Here is a 20,685-nt window from a genome sequence, read left to right on the forward strand (position 1 = left end):
CAATATCACCTGGGAATTTGTTAGAAATGCCTATTTTACGTCCGGTCCTATACCAGACCTGCTGAATCAGAATCTCTGGCTGAGCAATCTAGGCTTTTATTTTTTTGTTTTGGCTGTGCCTATGACACGAAGAAGTTCCGGGCCAGGGATCAAACACTTACCGCAGCAGTGACAATGCCAGATCCTTAACCTGCTGAGCCACCAGGGAACTCCCAATCGGGGCTTTAACAAGCTGTCCAAGGTGAATCTCATGCAGTTGAAGTCTGAGGGTCGCTGGTCTAGCATTTAGTTTTTTGGGTTTTGTTTGTGTGTTTTTGTCTTTTTGCCTTTTCTAGGGCCGCTTCCTTCGGCTTATGGAGGTTCCCAGGCTAGGGGTCTAATTGGAGATGTAGCCGCCGGCCTGCCAGAGCCACAGCAACACGGGATCTGAGCCGAGTCTGCGACCTACACCACAGCTCACAGCAACACTGGGTCCTTAACCCACTCAGCAAGGCCAGGAATCCAACCCACAACCTCATGGTTCCTAGATGGATTCGTTAACCACTGTGCCACGATGGGAACTCCACATTTAGTTTAAAGCAGAGTAAGAGATGGATTTAAAAAAACAGAATTCAATGGACTATAAACAATTATTTAAGTGTAAAATGTTTTTAAGACAAAACGTTAATACTAAAGGTTCTTTTGCTAGACTTCTGCTACTAAGTATATGTTTCATACAGGCACTTTATAAAATGTGTTCTAAAGGAAAAAAAAGAGCAGAATAAACAATTTTTAATTCATTTGTCTCCTCCTTGTGGCGAGCTTTTGAATACTGAGCATGACACCCTATGTTTCTCAGACACTGTATTTCTGATTTTTTAAAATAAGATTCCTCTTATTAACTACAATTAAAATCAATTGGTCCTCCCACCAAATTGCATAGATTTTTCTCTATTAGCTCTAACAGTGGCTGTAGAAAACCATGTAATTTGTCTCTCCCCTGGCTCTTTCTAATCTGACTTGGAAATCTTCCCCTATTTTGTTACTTATAATTTAGCAGCAGATCTTCATTACTTAGAACATTTTTCTGGAGTTCCCATCGTGGCTCAGTGGTTAACGAATCTGACTAGGAAGCATGAGGTTGTGGGTTCGATCCCTAGCCTTGTTGCTCTGACCTGTGGTATAAGTTGAAGACGTTGCTGTGGCTCTGGCATAGGCCGGCAGCTACAACCCTGATTTGACCCCTAGCCTGGGAACCTCCACATGCCACAGGTGTGCCCTAGAAAAGACCAAAAAAAAAGGAACTCTTCTTTTTTTGGGCTGCCCGGCAGCATGTGGAAGTTCCTGGACCAGGGACTGAACTGCGCCTCAGCAGGAACCCCAGCTGCTGCAGAGACAAGAGCCTTAACCCAATGTACCACAACAAGAATTCTCGGAAAATGTTTTTTAAAAGTCCTAATACCCTAAATTTTTGTATATTACCCCAATAATAGATTAAATGCACATTAAATGTCTAATACTGGGCTAAATCTATTTTATTTGAATAATCTCATTTAATTCTCACAATAACCAAGTTGCTGCATGCCTTGCTGGTAATAATGCAGTAGAAATGGACAAACATCAGACCCTCAAAGCTCATGCTCTTTGGACAGACACTATCCTGTCTTAGATAAAGATTATTTGTTTATTTTTTATTTTTAGGGCCGCAACTGTGGCATGTGGCATATGGGAAGTTCCGAGGCTAAGAAGTGAAGGGAAGCCCAGGTCGCCCAGGAGGAGATACTGAACTACTGGCTCCAGGCACGACCCGTTCCTGACGGCGCCCGACACACATTCCCGAGTCAACGACCACACTTGCTAAACTGTAACTGATAAAAATAACCTTGACAAAAAACAGGGCTTCTAAACTCCCCTATATATTCTGAAAGCCCCAAGACCCTGGCGCAACAGTCTGGCCTCCAACCCGGCTGCTGCTCCTCCTTGCTGATTAAAGGCAATCTGGTTCGGTTGAGACCGTCTCATTTTTTTCTGTAACCACCTCTCTTTTCCTTACAGGAATTATCCTGAATTAGCTCACACGATATTTAGAATATTAATTAGCCTGAATTAGCTCTCAGGATACTAAGAATTTCTTAGAAAACACAAATACATTAAAAAAAAAAAAGAATTTCTTTCCAAGCACTGGAGGCTGCACCTGGTCCACGGTGCACCATGCCAGCATCTCCTTTATCCCCTGTGCCTCTCTACAGCTCTCATTCCATCTGGGCCAGGAGCCCGAGAGTTTCCTCGGACACGGGATCGGGACTGGCTCCTGCTCTTAAGAGAGAAAGAAGGAGCTCCACGTGGGCCTGGGAGCCGCCATCTCGCGTCCTGGCAGGGGCGGTGGGCGCGGCTGGAGCCGCAGCGGGGCGGGAGCTGCTGCCCGTACTCAAGATGGAGGCCCAGGCGGGCGGGGCCGGCGGCTGGGAGGCGGCGCAGAGAAGCGGCGGTATGGCGGCGGCCAAGGAACCGCGGAGAGGCGATGGGGACGAGGACGAAGAGGAGGCCGTGAGTGCAGCGGCAGCGGCCGCGTGGCTGAGAGTCCGGGCGCGGCCGGCGAAGGGGGGAGGGTCCCCGGGCGGGATCGTGACCCTGGGCGCGCGGCGCCCTGCGAGCGGCTCGGCGGTTGGAAGGGAAAGAGGGAAGTTATCCTAGGTACCGTCGCCGGCTTCCTCTGGTTGAAAGCAGGACCTCGATTTCACAAAGAAGGGGTGGTGGCGCTGGGGTCGTTTGGCTTCTCTTGTTAACCGCCTCCTCCTGCACCCTCGCGAGCTAGAGAGTTAACCTCTCTTTTTTCCACCAGGAGCAGTTGGTTCTGGTGGAATTATCAGGAATTATTGATTCAGACTTTCTCTCGAAAGTTGAACATAAATGCAAGATTTTGGTGAGTCTTGTAGAATTGGGGGGGGGGGGGTGTAGATTTCCTTAAATTTAAAAGAATGAATGGTGAAGTATAACCACCCCTTAAGATTGATAGAATTCATTCCCCGAACAAAGGCAGTGAACAGTGAAGACAATCACAGAAGTACGGGCTTAGGGGTTACGGGGAGCAGATGGGAGAAGAAAAACGCTGACTGCCTGGGTGTCTACATATGTGGCTGGAGAGAGTTAAAAATTTAGATGCGGGGGCTTTTTTTTTTTTTTTTTTAACAGCAGCACCTGTGACATATGGACGTTCCTGGACTTGGGGATGAATTGGAGCTGCAGCTGCCGGCCTACATCACAGCCACATCAAATCCTTAACCCACTGAGTGGGGCCAGGGATCAAACCCACATCCTCATGGATGCTAGTCGGATTTGTTTCTGCTGTGCCACAATGGGAACTCCCTTCTTTTTATTTTTAAAAGAATTTATTGCAGTGTAGTTGATTTACAATGTTGTGTTAATTTCAGATATACAGCATCTTTTATCTTAAACTGAGAAATAACCAACATTTAACATTATACTAGTTTCAGCTGTACGCTTTTTCAATATTTGTACATATTGTGAAATGATGACCACTATGTCTAGCTAACAGCCATTATAACACATAGTTACAATTTTTTTTTTTTTCTTTTTCGGCCCTCACCTGAGGCATATGGAAGTTCCCAAGCTAGGAGCGGGAATTGGAGCTACAACTGCCAGCCTAAGCCACAGCCACAGCCACAGCATTGTCAGATCCGGGCTGTATCTGTGACATATACACCACAGCTTATGGCAACACCAGAACCTTAACCTACTGAACAAGACCAGGGATGGAACCCACAGCCTCACAGATACTAGTTGTGTTTGTTTCTGCTGAGCCACAGCGCAAACTCCCCAAATTTTTTCTTTTTGTGAGAACTTGCTTAATGACTTTCAAATATAAAGTATAGTATTATTAACTACAGGCACCATGATGTTCTTAAAACATCCTAGGACTTATTTCATAGTTGGAAGTTCTTTTGAGCCCTTCTTCACCCTTTCACCTATCTCCGCCATCCCCAAATGCTTTTTCTAATGATGATTTTTTTTTTTTTATGATCTTATTTTCTATTGTAGGGAATTAATACTGAGAGGCCCATTCTGCAGGTGGACGGCTATGTCTTTGCTGGGGAATATGAAGGTAGGAGGATGTCAGAGAGCTGAAACTCCTTTTTTTTTCCTAATGCCTTTTGGAGAAAGTAGCTCTTATTTCTTAACAAGTTGCCTTAACATTTTTCTGCAGACACCCTTGGGACCTGTGTTATATTTGAAGAAAATGTTGAACATGGTAAGTGATTCCTGTACTGACTCAACTTTTTTTTTTTTGTCTTTTGTCTTTTTAGGGCCGCACCCACAGCACATGGAGGTTACCAGGCTAGAGGTCTAATCGGAGCTGTGGCCGCTGGCCACAGCAACTCAGGATCCGAGCCATGTCTGCGACCTATACCACAGCTCACGGCAACGCCAGATCCTTAACCCACTGAGTAAGGCCAGGTATCAAACCCAAAACCTCTTCCTAGTCGGGTTTGTTAACCACTGAGCAATGATGGGAACGCCTCAACTCTTTTTGCTATGAAATATTTCAAACATACTTATGTATAATAGGTAGTAAAGTTAGATGTCTTGGAGTTCCCATTGTGGCTCAGCGGTAATGAACCCAACAAGGCTTGGATCTGACATTGCTGTGGCATAGGCTGGCAGCTGCAGCTCCAATTCAACCCCTAGCCTGGGAGTTTCTGTATGCTGGGGGTGCAGCCCTAAAAAGGAAAAAATTAAATTAAAAAAAAATTAGATATCTCGTGTATCCATTGTCCAGCTGTATGAAATCCTGTCTTTTTATTAGGTAATTAAAAAACATTCCAGGAATTCCTTCTTGACTCAGCAGTTAACAAACCTGACTAAGATCCATGAGGATGCAGGTTTGATCACTGGCCTCACCCAGTGGGTTAAGGATCCAGTATTGCTGTGAGCTGTGGTGTAGGTCACAGACTCAGCTTGGATATGGTGTGGCTATGGCTGTGGCATAGGCCAGCAGCTGTAGCTCTGATTCGACCCCTAGCCTGGGAACCTCCATATGTCTAGGGTGCCGCCTTAAAAAGGACAAAAACAAACAAACATTCCAGATACATTTGAGGCCCTTGTACACCCCTGTCCACACTTATTCCCTTCTGTCTTCAGTAGTAATCACTTTCCTAAATTTGGTGTTTTTGGTGTTTCTCTTTCCTATACCTGATTTTATATTACATATAAATACATATTACATATGTTTGTAACCATAACTAATAAATAGTATATTTTCAAACTTAATATAAATATTAGCATATTATACATACACATTCTATATCTTTCTTCAGTTAGAGCTAAGTTTTGAGATTTGTACATGTTGGTATATGTAATTCTCTTTTCCCTGTTGTTTAGTATTCTTTTTATGATTATTCCCCAATTAATGGACATGTTGGTTGCTTCCATTTTTATCAGTAATTATTAGTAACTACTAAAATGTATTGAGTGCCTTCTGTATGTCAGGCACTGTTCCGATGCTACAGGTATTAACTCATTGAATCCTCTCCACAAGTCTATGAAGCAGCTATCACTGTTACTTCCATTTTATATTTGAAGAAACTGAAGCATGGAAAGGTAAATAAGATTCCCAATGTCGAACATGAAATAAGCCAAGCAGGGATTTGAACCCAGGTGGTTTGCTCCAGAGCCCATTTTCTTTTTTTTTCCTTTTTTTTTTTTTAGGGCTGCACCTGTGGCATATGGAGATTCCCAGGCCAGGGGTTGAATCAGAGCTGTAGCTGCCGGCCTACACCACAGCCACAGCAACGCCAGATCTGAGCTGCGTCTGCAACCTACACTGCAGCTTATGGCAACGCTGGATCCTTAACCCACTAAGCGAGGCCAGGGATTGAATCTGCAACCTCATGATTCCCAGTCGGGTTCATTTCTGCTGAGCCACGATGGGAACTCCCAGAGCCCATTTTCTTAATTATGCTTATTAATTAAGACAAAAATGCACCCATGAATGTTTTTATGTCTCTTTGTGCATAATGTAAAAATGTCTCTCAGGTGTACACTTAGCAATGGAATTGCTAGATGGATGAGCATCTGTACTAGATTCAACCATATGAAATTACCAATTTGGGCTGAATATCAACAATTTCATGTGGTTCAACTGAATAGATATCACTGTGGGGCTTTCTAAAGTGTAGAATCAGTTGTCTGCGCAGTGGCAGGCTATGGAGTTTTCAGTGTGCTTCACGTCCTTAGCTCAGAGCCTCAACCTCCCTCCTACCTATACCAGTTTTTATAAAGCCATGACCCCATGCATCTGGTTGGCAGCACTTTTTTTCTCTTCATGACTTAATCCTCACTCCACGTGTCTCCCCCAACCCCTGCGTCAGTGGCACATAGAAGTTCTGGGGCCAGGAATCGAACTCACACCACAGCAATGACCTGAGCCCACTGCAGTAACAATACTGGGGACTTAGCTGGCTGAGCCACAAGAGAACTCCCTGGTCTTGCAAAGTAGTAGAATTTTACTTTATTTTGCTTTTTAGGACCGCAACCATAGCACATGGAGGTTCCCAGGCCAGGGGTCGAGTCGGAGCTACAGCTGCTGGCCTACACCACAGCCACAGCCATGCCAGATCCAAGCCATGTCTGCAACCTATACCACAGCTCTTGGCAATGCTAGATCCTTAACCCACTGGATAAGGCCAGGGATCAAACCCAAAACCTCATGGTTCCTAGTCAGATTTGTTTCTGCTGCGCCATGACAGGAACTCCTGGAGTAGTAGAATTTTATTTTATTTATTTATTATTTTTTTTCTTTTTAGGGCCGCACCCGCGGCATATGGAAGTTCCCAGGCTAGGGGTCCAACTGGAGCTGTAGCCACTGGCCTACACCACAGCCATAGCAACACGGGATCCGAACCACGTCTGCGACCTACACCACAGCTCACGGCAACGCTGGATCCTTAACCTACTGAGTGAGGCCAGGGTCAAACCTGCAACCTCATGGTTCCTAGTCAGATTCGTTTCCACTGCGCCATGACGGGAACTCCTGGAGTTGTAGGATTTTAGACCTCATTATCTTGTAAGGTCAAATTCCTGCCTCCACTTTTCCTACCTCAGGGCTGGAACCTAACAGGCCCATAGATTTAATGTCACTCACAGTTTTATGTTTCTGTTCCCTGGAGAGACATTTGTTGTTTTTGAGTTCACTTGTGCCTTAAGTTATGTATTTTATCTGTCACTTGGAGCAGGAGGAATGAGTTAAATCTTTTCTTTCTTTTCTTTCTTTTTTTTTTTTTTTTGGTCTTTTTGCCTTTTCTAGGGCTGTTCCTGTGGCATATGGAGGTTCCCAGGCTAGGGGTCCAATCGGAGCTGTAGCCACTGGCCTACACCAGAGACACAGCAACGTAGGATCCCAGCCGAGTCTGCAGCCTACACCACAGCTCACGGCAATGCTGGATCCTTAACCCACTGAGCGAGGCCAGGGATCTAACCCGCAACCTCATGGTTCCTAGTCGGATTCGTTAACCACTGAGCCACAGCGAGAATTCTGCTTTTCTTTCTTTCTTTCTTTTTTTTGTCTTTTTTTTTTTTAGGGCTGCACACACGGCTAGGGGTGGAATCGGAGCTTCTGGCCCACACCACAGCCACAGCAACAGAGGATCCGAGCCATGTCTGCAACCTACACCACAGCTCATGGCAATGCCAGATCTTAACCCACTGAGCAAGGCCAGGGATCAAACCCACATCCTTATGGATACTAGACAGATTCATTTCCACTTCACCACAACGGGAACTCCTGGAATGAATTAACTCATGAACTTACTACACTTTCTTGACAGGAAGTACTTTAAACTGGAATCAGGAGTTCCCGTCGTGGCGCAGTGGTTAACCAATCCGACTAGGAACCATGAGGTTGCGGGTTTGGTCCCTGCCCTTGCTCAGTGGGTTAAGGATCCGGCGTTGCCGTGAGCTGTGGTGTAGGTTGCAGACATGGCTCGGATCCCGCATTGCTGTGGCTCTGGCATAGGCTGGCGGCTACAGCTCCGATTAAACCCCTAGCCTGGGAACCTCCATACGCCGCGGGAGCGGCCCAAAGAAATAGCAAAAAAAAAGACAAAAAAATAAAAATAAATAAACTGGAATCATTGAGGCTTACTGTTATTTGATGACATCAAGCAGTGTAATAATTATGCTCATTTTATACTCTAGTAGATGCAGAAGGCAATAATAAAACAGTGCTAAAATATAAATGCCACACAATGAAGAAGCTCAGCATGACAAGAACTCTTCTGACAGAAAAGAAGGAAGGAGAAGAACACAAAGGTTAGTTCACTTCCCTGAAAATAGGTGATTTAATATTGGCTTTGAAAATGGCACGTTGCTGCCCAGACATTCTTTGTACTTTGTAGTGTTAACTATATGTGATAGGTTAGGTATGTTAAAATTGAGGATGCCCCATGAAAAGTACAATTTAAAATTTAGTTTAATTCTTACACAGCAGAGGGCGCTGGAGACATATAAAATACCTGCTTTGCATTGCAAACGACTGTGAGGAGTTTGTCAGGAAACCTGATGTGATTTCCAGCTCTTGGTGAATTTGGCAAACCCCCCACCCCACCACTTTCTCTCTCTCACTTTCAGTAAAACTGCTTTGTAAGTGCAGAAGAAATGATGATAGCAGTTCTGGATTCCCAAGGAGTAACCCCACAGGATCTCCTAACCTTTTGGCAGATACAGTAACCTTTCCCATACGTTCACAACCAAGCTAGATTGATATGAGGGACTCCAGGACCACAGTTGTTAGTTCTTTTTTTTTTTTTTTTTTTTTTTAGGGCCAAACCTGCAGCATATGGAGGTTCCCAGGCTAGGGGTCAAATCAGAGCTGTAACTGCTGGCCTACACCACAGCCACAGCAATGAGGGATCTGAGCCGCATCTGCGACCCACACCACAGCTCATGGCAATCAATGCTGGATCATTAACCCACTGAGCAAGGCCAGTGATCAAACCTGCGTCCTCATGGATGCTAGTCAGATTCGTTTCCACTGAGCCACGAGGGGAACGCCAAGTTGTTAGTTCTGAGTCTAGTTCTTCTTTTTGGCTGTGGTGTACAGCAGCTTGATGTGGGATCTGAGTTCCCAGACCAGGGATTGAACCCAGGCCACAGTGGTGAAAGTGCTGAGTACTAACCACTAGACCGCCACAAAATTCCCCTGAGTCTAGTCCTTTTTTTTTCCTTCTTCTTCTTTTTAGGGCAGCACATGGGGCATATGGAGGTTCCCAAGCTAGTGGTCAAATTGGAGCTGTAGTTGCTGGCCTGTGCCATAGCCACAGTGACAGCCATGCGGGATCCGAGCTTTGTCTGTAACCTGTACCCCAGCTCTTGGCAACGTTGGATCCTTAACCCACGGAGCGAGGCCAGGGATCAAACCTGCAACGTTATGGTTACTAGTTGGATTGTTTCCGCTGCACCACAGTGGGAACTCCTGAGTCTAGTTCTTAATAGGCATCCATTTAGCCTTTCTAGGTACTGGTCATCCCACACTAGAGACTTGAGGACAGTGCTTCTTGCACCCATAGCATACATGTGTTTGTGGAGATGAACAAACAATCATTTGATGATTTAAAAGCTTATTGCTGACCACACCTTGCTTTTTCATCTACCCTAGGGAATTTGGGACATGGTTGGAATAAAGGTGTTTGCCCACTTTAAAAAAAAAAATGACTTATTGCTCAAAGGCATATTTAAATAAGACTCTATTGATGAATATTCATGGCTTGATTTATTGTATTTTAAGGAATAAATATTTGAAGGTACATTAATTTTATAGAAATTGGTTATATCAAGTACACATCACTGTATACCAAGTCTTTTATATATTCCACAACTATCCCTTTTTGAGGCACTCTGAAAATAATAGGAAGAAGGAGGCACTTGAAGTTCTAGAATGAACTTGAAAGGCAGATTCAGATAAGATTGCTTAGCTATCATTTAGATATTGTTTTCATTTTTTTTAATTTTTAAATTTTTTTGTCTTTTTGTCTTTCTAAGGCCACACCCGCAGCATGTGGAGGTTCCTAGACTAGGGGTCTAATCAGAGCTGTAGCCGTCGGCCTACGCCACAGCCACAGCAATGTGGGATCCAAGCCTCATCTGCCACCTACACTACAGATCACAGCAACACCGGATCTTTAACCCCTTGAGCGAGACCAGGGATCGAACCCATAACCTCATGGTTCCTAGTCAGATTCATTAACCACTGAGCCATGACAGGAACTCCTAGATAGAGTTTTTAAAGGAAGTTATAGAATTTCTTCTCCTATAGTACTTAATAATCTAATAGATCTTTGCGAAGATATATGCATGTCTATTTTAATCAAATAAATAGTAACCAACTATTCAAGGCTGTATTGGTTATCCATTGCTGCATTAAAAATTACTCCTAAACTTAATGGCTTAAAACAGCAACAACAGAACAGCATCTTACACAGTTTCTATGAAGCAGAAATTTGGGAGCAGCTTAGCTAGGTAGTTCTGGCTGGAGTCTCTCGTGAGGTTGCAATCAGTATCTTGGCTGGGTTGCAGTCATCTGAAGGCTTGAGTAAGGCTGGATGCATCTCACGTCATTGTAAGATGACTCACTCTCACGGTTGGTGAGTTTGTGCAGGCTGTTAGCAGGAGGCCTCACATCTTTGCCTCCCCATAATACTGTTGGAGTGTCTCCTGACATGGCAGCAGGCTTTCCCAGATGAGGTGATCCTTGGGAACAAGGTAGACCCCACAATGTCTTTTATGAACTCGCCTTAGAACCTCATTCTGTCTGGAGTTCCCTTGTGGCACAGTGGGATCTGGTGTTTTCACTGCTGTGGCCTGAGTTCGATCCCTGGCCCAGGAACTTCCACATGCCTTGGGTGCAGTCCCCCCCCCCAAAAAAAATCACATTCTTTCATATTCTATTCCACGTGGAAGGGGATGACACAGGGGCCTGCATGTAAGGTGAGGATTGTTGGGGACCGTCTTGGAGGCTGGCTGCCACACATTGGAAGATGCAGGGAAAAATAGAAGATGTGGTCCTTACTTTCTAGGAACTCTGAAGCCCTTTTTTGGCCACATTAGTGGCAGGTGGATAGGACCCACAGAAGTGACCAAATAGCTGAAGTGACAACACCAGGCCCTTAACCCACTGCACCACAAGGGAACTTGGAGAACTTGTACTCTTAAGTAAATCACATTGAAACAAACATGGATGACTATGATGACACCCATTTCACTCAACTTATTTCATGTATCCATTATGTGACAGGTATTGTGCTAAATTACAGAGTAGGCTTCATGATGGCTTTAAGGTTTTGAATTTGGTGACTAGGTGAATGATGTTATTGCAGGAAAAAATATATTGTGAGCCACATGGGAAGTCCAATTGCAGGGAAAAAAGTAGGAAGTCAGTAGTTGAAGCTGAGCCAGTGGGGAAATACTAATCAAAAAATTTTTTTTTCTTTTTGTCTTTTTAGGGCTATACCCAAGGGATATGGAAGTTCCCAGGCTAGGGATTGAATTGGACTCTTAATCCACTGAGTGAGGCCAGGGATCAAACCTGCATCCTCATGGATACTAGTCGGGTTTGATACTGCTGAGCCACGACGGAGGATCTCCATAATAAATTTTTGGAAGAAGGAGAATTTATAGTAGTAACACGAGAAAAGACATTAGCAGTAACCACGTTTCAACAAATAGGGCAGAAGACTTAGTTTATGATGGGGGATAGGAGCATATGGATACTTGTACAGGGATGGGCAGGATGGGTTGGGGTATCTTAGGGATATCTAATGGAATTTTGAAGATGAGAGTAAACAGCTTGGGCTTGCTATAGAAATTGAGGATACAGGAGTTCCCATGTGGTTCAGTGGGTTAAGAACCTGACTGGTACCCATGGGGATGCGGGTTTGATCCCTGGCCTTGCTCAGTGGGTTGGGGATCCTGTGTTGCCACAAGCTGTAACTTGGATCTGGTGCTGCTTGGCTGTGGCATAGACCAGCAGCTGCAGCTCTGATTCTGTCCCTAGCCTGGGAACCTCCATGTGCTGCAGGTGTGGCCCTAAAAAGGAGAAAAAAAAAAAAGAAACTGAGGATCCATTGAAAATGCTTGGCTGGAAGGGTCCTACAGATAAAAGAAAAAATAGCTACTATTATTGGAGCATTTCTTAATTATGTGAGTTTATTGAGGGGAAAGGGCTGTGAGGAAAGAACAAAAATTTTTTTCAAGGTTTTTTTTTTTTTTTTTTGAGACTTGTCTTATTTCACAGTTGGATTTTCCAACTCAAAATAATATCTAAGTCTGACTCACAAGATAATAGAGTAGTATCATTTATTGTCTTATGAAAACTGATTGGGCAATGGAGTTCCCGCTGTGGTGCAGTGGAAACAAATCTGACTAGGAATCATGAGGCTGTGGGTTCGATCCCTGGCTTTGCTCAGTGGGTTAAGGATCCGGCATTGCCGTAAGCTGTGATGTAGGTCACAGACATGGCTCAGATCTGGCATTGCTGTGGCTGTGGTGTAAGCCAGCAGCTGTAGTTCTGATTAGACCCCTAGCCTGGGAACCTTAATATGCTGTGGGTGCAGCCCTAAAAAGAAAAAAAAAATGGGGTAAGGAACAAGCTGCAGGAAAGTGGCTAAATTTTTTTAAAGCCAAGAGATGGCAGTGGGAGCTCAATTATCGCTGAGAATGAGTTGGGAATTGGACTCTGGACAAATAGTTTGGAATAGTAACTGAAGTTGTTTACTCATAGTAGTTTTTTTGTTTGTTTGTTTTCTGGCCTTGCCTGCAGCATGTAGAAGTTCCTGGGCCAGGTACTGAACCCAAGCCACAGCAGCAACCCAAGCCACTGCAGTAACAACACTAGGTCCTTAACCTGCTGCACTGCCAGGGAACTCCTACTGGGATTTTTTTTTTTCCTTTTTTTTTTTGGCTGCCCCTCAGCATATGGAGTTCCTGGGCCAGGGATCACATCTAAGTCCCACTTGTGACCTAAGCTGCAGCTGCAGCAATGTGGGATCCTTAACCCACTGTGTTGGGTGGGGGATTGAACCTGTGTCCCAGTGCTTCCAAGATGACGCTGATCCTGTTGGCACCACAGTGGGAACTTGATACTTAAGTGGTTTTGATGCTACATACCCTATAGGCTTCCTGAGTTCTCCATGGAAGATGGAAATTATGTGCATATTTATCAGTAGGTACAGGCACCATGTTCTTTTATGTTGAGGGTTTTTTTTTAATTTTTTTAATTTTTTTTGTCTTTTTGCCTCTTTCTAGGGCTGCACTCACAGCATATGGAGGTTCCCAGACTAGGGGTCTAATCAGAGCTGTAGCTGCTGCCTACGCTACAGCCACAGCAGCAAGGGATCTGAGCCACATCTGTGACCTATGCCACAGCTCACGGCAATGCCAGATCCTTAACCCACTGAGCAAGGCCAGGGATCAAACCCGAAACCTCATGGTTCCTAGTCGGATTCTTTAGCCACTGAGCCACGACAGGAACTCCGAGGTTTTATTTTTATAAATATATTATTTAATATATATATTTTTTCCACTGTACAGCATGGGGACCAAGTTACACATACATGTGTACATACTTTTTCCTCCCATTGTTGTGTTGCTATTTTTATAAATATGGAATGAACATTTAAATTGAAACTATATTTAAGTAACTCACATTCCTTTTTCATGTTTCTTGTCTTCCCGTCAGGTGGTGTGGAGTGGCTACAAATCAAGGAGAATGTTTACTCATGTAGACCCAACATGATTTGTAATTTTCTGCATGATAATGAAGATGAGGAAGTTGTAGCTCCAGACCCAGATAAACCTTTGGAGTTGGAAGAACAAGAGATTCAAATGAAAGATAATTCAAACCTGAGTTATGAACACGGGGACCCACCGAACTTGGAAATAGAGGATTCTGGTGCTCTTATTGATATACCCTCTGAGACAGAAGGCTCTGTTTTTATCGAAACTCAAGATACAGCCTTAGAAATGACTCCTAGGTGAAATGTTTCTCATAATAACTAGTCGCGAACTTTTTAGGGGTTTTATATAATAGGCTTTGTAGCTTTCAGCTGTTCACAATTTTATTATTTCTGTTGGCAATACACACATTTCCAATTATAGCATAGTTTAATCTATTAGAATTTAGGGACCAGATATGAGTTTTAAAAAAATACGGTGTAAATGATTATAGGGACCCTTCTGTGACGAGTCCTTTAAATTGGAGGTTTAACTAAGGTGAGTGTGTAAGTTTCTGTTGAAACCATCACAAATTACCACAGACTTAGTGGCTTAAAACTACATAAGTGTATTGTCTTACAGTTTTGCAGGTCAGCTGTCTAACATGGGTTTCACCTGTCTCACCTTGATGGGCTAAAATCAAGGTTATTTGCAGGATTTCCTTTTCTGGAGGCTGGAGGTCGAGTAGGGGACTCCCATTTCCTTGCTCATTCAGTTGTCAGAATTCGGTTCTTTGCAGTGGAAGAATCAAGGTCCCACATCCTTGCTGTTGGCTGAGAGCCATTCCTCGACTTCGAGAGGTGGCCTGCCATCCTTGACTTGTGGTCCCCTTCTCTTCAAAACCAGCAATGGTCAAGTCCCTCTCACTCTTTGAATCTCTTCTGCTTCTTCCATCATCCTCTCGTGAATGGACCCTTCTACCTACTTGTAAAGGTCCATTTGATTACATAGGGCACATGTGGATAACTTCTGTATTTTAAGGTTTATAACCTTAATTCCATCTGTAAAGTCCCTTTTGCCATGTAATTTAAACAGGCATAAAACTGAGAATTATGGCATGAAAATCTTGGGGGCCCATTTTCCAGTCTACCAAAGTCAGTGTTACTTCTGAGAACAGAAAAAATTCAGACATGCTTAAGGATAAAAGTGGAATTCCTAATATTCCAGCTCTAATTTCACTCCTTTCCCACGGAAGAAAGATTATTGGAATTCAGCTGTAAGTAACAGTTATTCTATTATTAAGTAAATTACAAACTTTGATACACGTTGAACTGTATGAAATTGCCCTATTTGTTTCTGACTGCAAAACCCAGCAATTGCATATGATTTCACCTGGTTCTAATTAGTTAAAACACACCTCACATTAATTGTGTCTGACAAGTGTTGCAGATGTAACTTTGTTATGACAGAGGATTAATGTTCTAAGATGAGGAATTTTTTCCTTCAGTAAATTTTGTAACTTTTTCCTATTTCATTGGAAAATAACTTACCCTGATTAAAACTATTTCTAAATCATAAGCATGAATGTCTTTCCAATTTCTGTGTGTGTGTGTTTTTAGGGCCACACCTATGGCATATGGAAGTTCCCAGGCTAGGTGTCAGGTCGGAGCTGTAGCTGCCGGCCTGCACCACAGCCGCAGCAACGTGGGATCCAAGCTGCACCTGTGACCTACACCACAGCTCATGGCAATGCCGGATCCTTAACCTGCTGAGCAAGGCCAGGGATGGAACTCGCATCCTTCTGGCTACTAGACAGATTCGTTACCGCTGAAGCCATGACAGGGACTCCTGTCTTTCCAATTTTCATATGATTTTAGATTCAGCTTTTGTTTAATCCAAAGCTTGCTTTTTTTTTTTTTTTTTTTTTACCATATGTATGTGGAGAGATTGCTAATTACCCGACCCAATATCTGGTCTTCCTTCTTTGTAACAGAATACCAGAAGTTACTCAGGTTAGCAATGTGCTCAGCTTTCCTTGTGTATGTGAAAGCTGCTGTATGACTAAATTCTGGCCAGTGACATGGAATTAGAAGTGTTGAGTGATTGATCCTTAACATTTAAGGCATAAAGGGAAATGGACCAGCTCATCTTCTTTTTCTTCCTGCTGGAACAAGGATGTAGTGGCTAGAGCTCTAGCAGGCTTCTTGAATTATGAAGTAACCCTGGAAATAGAAACAATGAATGGCTTGAAAATAAGGTGGACAATTGAATCCTGGTACTATTATTGCTGCTCTGGACTGCTGTGAATAAAGAGGGTTAATAAAACTTTCTCCCTGGTAAAATGGCCTCAGGTGTTCCTTTCAGCACTGTCTTCTCTAGAAATCTACTGGACAAGGTAATTATAGAATGTCAGCTATGATGCCAGGTAGTATTCATGATTAGAAATGACTCCCCGGAGTTCCGTTGTGGCTCAGCGGGTTAAGAACCCGACTAGTATCCAAGAGGATACCGGTTTGATCCCTAGCCTTGCTCTGTGTTAAGGATCTGGCATTGCCGTGAGCTGTGATGTAGGTCACAGACGCTGCTTGGATCTGGTGTGGCTGTGATGTAGGCCCGCAGCTGCAGCTCCGGTTCGACCCCTAGCCGGGAGACTTCCATATGCTGAGGGTGTGGCCCTAAAAAAAAGCAAAAAAAGTAAATAAATAAAAGAGAGAGAAATCGGTTCTTAGGGGTCAGGAAGCTCCTAAGGTAGTGTGGCTTCTGCGCCCACCCAAATGGTCTTATTTCCTCACACCTGAGCTGACACTTGGACAGGTAGAATAATTACTCCTGTGACACAAGCCTCATGCTGCTGTTTCCTATAAAGTTAAGTGAGTATAGAGCATAGTGTGAGGCCAGTTGGATCCTATGAATGTTACTCCAAACCTGGGACTACTGCTGCTGTTCAGGCAGAGAGGGCCTGGCAACTGCCTACCTCTGGCTTCTATTGGGGGGATAACTTCTCTCTGGTTTCAGCTTCTGTAATAGCCACACTTAATCCTAGTTGATATACATTTTGAAAAATATAAAGAAGGAAAAGGCAAGATTCTTGAGATCTGTAATCTTGCAAAATAAGCTCATCTAGACTGTGATGTTGTTCTTAAATTGATGAGGTCAGTATAATCTCTAAAGAACATGATGTGTTTTAGTTTCTTTTAGAGTTAAGTATAAATTTGGAATTATTAAAATAAAATCTTTTTTTTTTTTTTTTTGGTTGGACCTGTGGCATATGGAAGATCCTGGGCCAGGGATTGAATCCCAGACACAGCTGTGACCAAGTCAGAGCTGCTGCAACACCAGATACTTAACCTGCCATGCCACAGTGTGAACTCCAAAATTTTATTTTTTTAGAAGATTAGAACTTAATATATTAATTCCTCCAGCATTTATGTGCCTTACTAACTTACTAGAATTAACGTAGTGAATGAATCCTAGAATCACAGTCTCTGTATAATAGTCACACTAAATACTACTTCTGACGCTGAATACAGTGAGTGAATTTTGCATACAAATAATGATGTTCTACTTAAAAGGATCATTTTGCTAAAGTACATCAAGGAGAATTATTCCTTAAAGCTATTATAAAAGATGTTGGAGGGATTTCCTGTTGTGACTCAGCAGTAATGAGTCCGACAAGTATCCATGAGGACGTGGGTTTGATCACTGGCCTTGCTCAATTAAGCATCTGGCATTGCCTTGAGCTGTGGTGTAGGTCACAGATGAGGCTCAGATCCAGTGTTGTGGCTGTGGCGTAGGCAGCAGCTGCAGCTCAGATTCAACCCCTGGCCTGGGAACTTCCATATGCTGAGGGTGTGGCCCTAAAATGATTAAAAAAAAAAAAAAGTTGGAAAATCAATCCATTTTGTTCATTATGTACTACATTGCTGATCATAACAAATTCATTGACATATGGCTGGCATGGTGAAACTATTGATAACAGTATGTGCTACTTGGTTCAAACAGCAGCTTTTTTTTTTTGGTCTTTTTGTCTTTTTAGCACCTGTGGCATATGGAGGTTCCCAGGCTAGGGGTCTAATCAGAGCTATAGCTGCTGACTTACTCCAGAGCCACAGTAACGCCAGATCTGAGCTGCATCTGCAAACTACACCACAGCTCACAGCAACAACGGATCCTTAACCCACTGAACAAGGCCAGGGTTTAAACCTACATCCTCATGGATACTGGTTGGTTTGTTACCATTGAGTCATGAGAGGAACTCCCAATATAGCAGCAATTTGTAATTTTTTATTTTATAATTTTTTTTCCTTTTTGGCCATCCTGCAGCATTTGGAGTTTCTGAGCCAGGGATCAGATCCGAGGCACAGTTGGGACCTACGCTGCAACTCTAGAAAACTCTTGTTTCCCACTCATGATTATATTAGTTTCCTATTGCTGCTGTGACAAAACAGTACAAACTTAGTGGCTTAAAACAACATAAATACATACAGTTCTGGGAGTCAAATGCCAAGATAAAGTTTTATGGGGATAAAATCAGGATGTTGGTATGGTTGTGTCCCTTTGGAGACTCCAGGGGAGAATCCATTTTCTTGTCTCTTCCAGCTTCTAGAGGCTGCTTGTATTCCTTGGCTTAAGGCTTATTCCATATTCAAAGCCAACAGCACAGCATCTTCAGAGCAGTTAATCTCTCCTCACTCTAACCTGCTTCTGTCATTGCATCTTCTGACTCACATCCTTCCCTCTTAAAAAGTCCCTTGTAATTAGATTTGGCCCACCCAGAAAATCCAGGTTAATCTTATTTAAAGACCTTTAACATAATCAACCTGCAAAATCCCTTTTACATATACGGTATCATTCACAGGTTCTGGAGATTAGGACATAGACATTTAGGGGGGCATTATTTTGTCTGCCACACTGTCATTATACACTTTGATGCACCAGTTGTCCTGGGAAACAAGTGAGGTGAGCCCAATGATTGCCCTCCCCATCATACTGCCTAGAGAGTGTTTTCAGGTCACAGTGTAGGGAGGAGGTGTCCAGATGGGGTTCAGTGTTCTCCTCATTTGAGATGGAACTGAGAGTCTAGGGAGACTAAGGAGCCTGGAGTTTGCAGATCAGCATATTGGAGGGGGAGGGTGTGCAGAGAGAAATTCAGTGATCTGTAAAGTCTTCCTGGAGTCTTCAGAATACTGATCACATGTGTGTCAGAAAACCATTGGGGGTGGGGTGGGGGGGAAGCCATCTGAACAATCCCTGGAGCTTACAGTTCCCAGCCAGAGTGGAAACCCTCATAATTCATGAGGCATGAATAGAGTTTTCAGAAGGGTTTGCCTCAATAGTGGAGCAAAATTAGCTTAAGTGAGGATCTCGCCCCCACCTAACTAAGGTTAAAAGCAAGAACTGAAAGGATTTAACTGTTTTTAAAGTCAATTGTATCCTAGAACAACATAAGAACATTTTTAATATATCTAGCACCCAACAGGGTAAAATTCAATGTCTGGCATGCAGTAAAATACAGCTGATCCTTGAACTGTAGGGTTTGAACTGTGCAGGTCCACATGTACGGACTTTTTTCAGTTAATATGTACTATGCTGTTTCTGATGGGTTGAATCTTCAGATGCAGAACCACAGATACAGAGGGCCAACTGTAAAATTATATGCGGATTTGGAGGGGTTGTCACCCTAACCCTCTTTTCAAGAATCCACTGTGTTATCACAGAGACTTGTGGTTTCTGGTCTGGCACTAAGAAGCTAGAAGTAGCTGCTCCATCCTAACAAGCAAAAAGGTGAACTGAAAAATCAACATCTCTTCTTGGACCTATCAGAGAAGTGAGGTCACAGGGCAAACCTCTGCCTCCAAAATCGGAGAGACGGGTGAATACAGAGCATTACAAAAACCCCATAAGCACAAACCTCTCTGAGAACCAGTGCTGGGCTAGGAAAATCTGAACTGTAATCAATGAATTGCTGGAGGTTCAAAGGGGACAACACTGAGAGTTAAAAACTCCGGGAGAACATAGCCATTGGGGATCCTCGTTCACACTCATGAATTTTACCTCCAACTAGGTTCTCACAGTGAATGATGCAGAAAAATTTCCTTGTGTTTCCAGAAAGGAACCATTTTGAAATATGCTAGAGTTATGCCAGAGCATTCTGGTTTTTTTTTGGGGGGGGGTGATTATGGCATGTAGAATTTCCCCAGGCCAGGGGTTGAACCTGAGCCACAGCAGTAAAAATACCAAATCCTTAACCGCTAGGCTACCAAAGAATTCCCAGAGCACTCTTTTTAACAAGATCTGCCCTCAAGAGAAACTAACCAGAGCCTAACCTCAAAATCCTTTGTCATCAGGGAAATGCAAATGAAAACTACCAGTTACTACTTCACACCTGCTCCAATGGCTTAATGAAAAAACAAGAGCAAATTTTGGAGAGGAATGGAGAAGTTGGAAGCTGTGGTTGATAGAATAATGCTACCCTCCCCAAAGATGCCTGTGTTCTAAACTCAGGGATCTGTGAGTACCTTGGCCAGAGGGAATTTGTTAAATGATTAAGGATCTTGAGATGGGTGGTATTATTGTGAATTAACCAGGTGAGCCACATGTAATCCCAAGGGTTTTATATGATGGAGTAAAAGGTCTTAGAGTCAGAGAAAAAGTTCAAATGATGCTTTTTGAAGATGGAGGAATACCAAGAAATGCAAACAGCATCTCCAAGTTGGAAGGTAAAGAAACAGATTCTCCCTGGAATTTCTGGAGAGAATGTAGCTCTACTGATATCTTAATTTTAGATTTGAAAAACTAATTTCAGGCTTCTGGCTTCTAGAATGCTAACATAATACATGTGTTATCTTACACCGGTAAACTTGTGATAATTTGTTACAGTAGCAAGAGAAAAAACCAATTCCATGGAGTTCCCGTCGTGGCGCAGTGGTTAACGAATCCGACTAGGAACCATGAGGTTGCGGGTTTGGTCCCTGCCCTTGC

At 43.4% G+C, this 20,685-nt stretch overlaps 1 protein-coding gene across 2 annotated transcripts; it reads left to right on the forward strand.

The window, feature by feature from the left end:
* The first annotated feature begins 2,395 nt into the window (after positions 1-2,395).
* Positions 2,396-15,282, forward strand: GTF3C6 (general transcription factor IIIC subunit 6). 2 transcript variants are annotated; one of them, XM_047762756.1, is made up of 6 exons: positions 2,396-2,526; positions 2,822-2,902; positions 4,039-4,102; positions 4,205-4,249; positions 8,194-8,307; positions 13,730-15,282. In XM_047762756.1, exons 1-6 carry the CDS (start codon positions 2,413-2,415, stop codon positions 14,026-14,028), a joined length of 717 nt encoding a protein of 238 aa, XP_047618712.1. In that variant the 5' UTR covers positions 2,396-2,412; the 3' UTR covers positions 14,029-15,282. The 2 variants fall into 2 exon arrangements, with proteins under 2 accessions (XP_047618712.1, XP_047618722.1); XM_047762766.1 differs by having other exon boundaries at positions 8,197-8,307.
* Positions 15,283-20,685: the final 5,403 nt, after the last annotated feature.

Source organism: Phacochoerus africanus, chromosome 2, assembly GCF_016906955.1.
Source record: "Phacochoerus africanus isolate WHEZ1 chromosome 2, ROS_Pafr_v1, whole genome shotgun sequence".
In the NCBI taxonomy this organism is placed as follows: domain Eukaryota; kingdom Metazoa; phylum Chordata; class Mammalia; order Artiodactyla; family Suidae; genus Phacochoerus; species Phacochoerus africanus.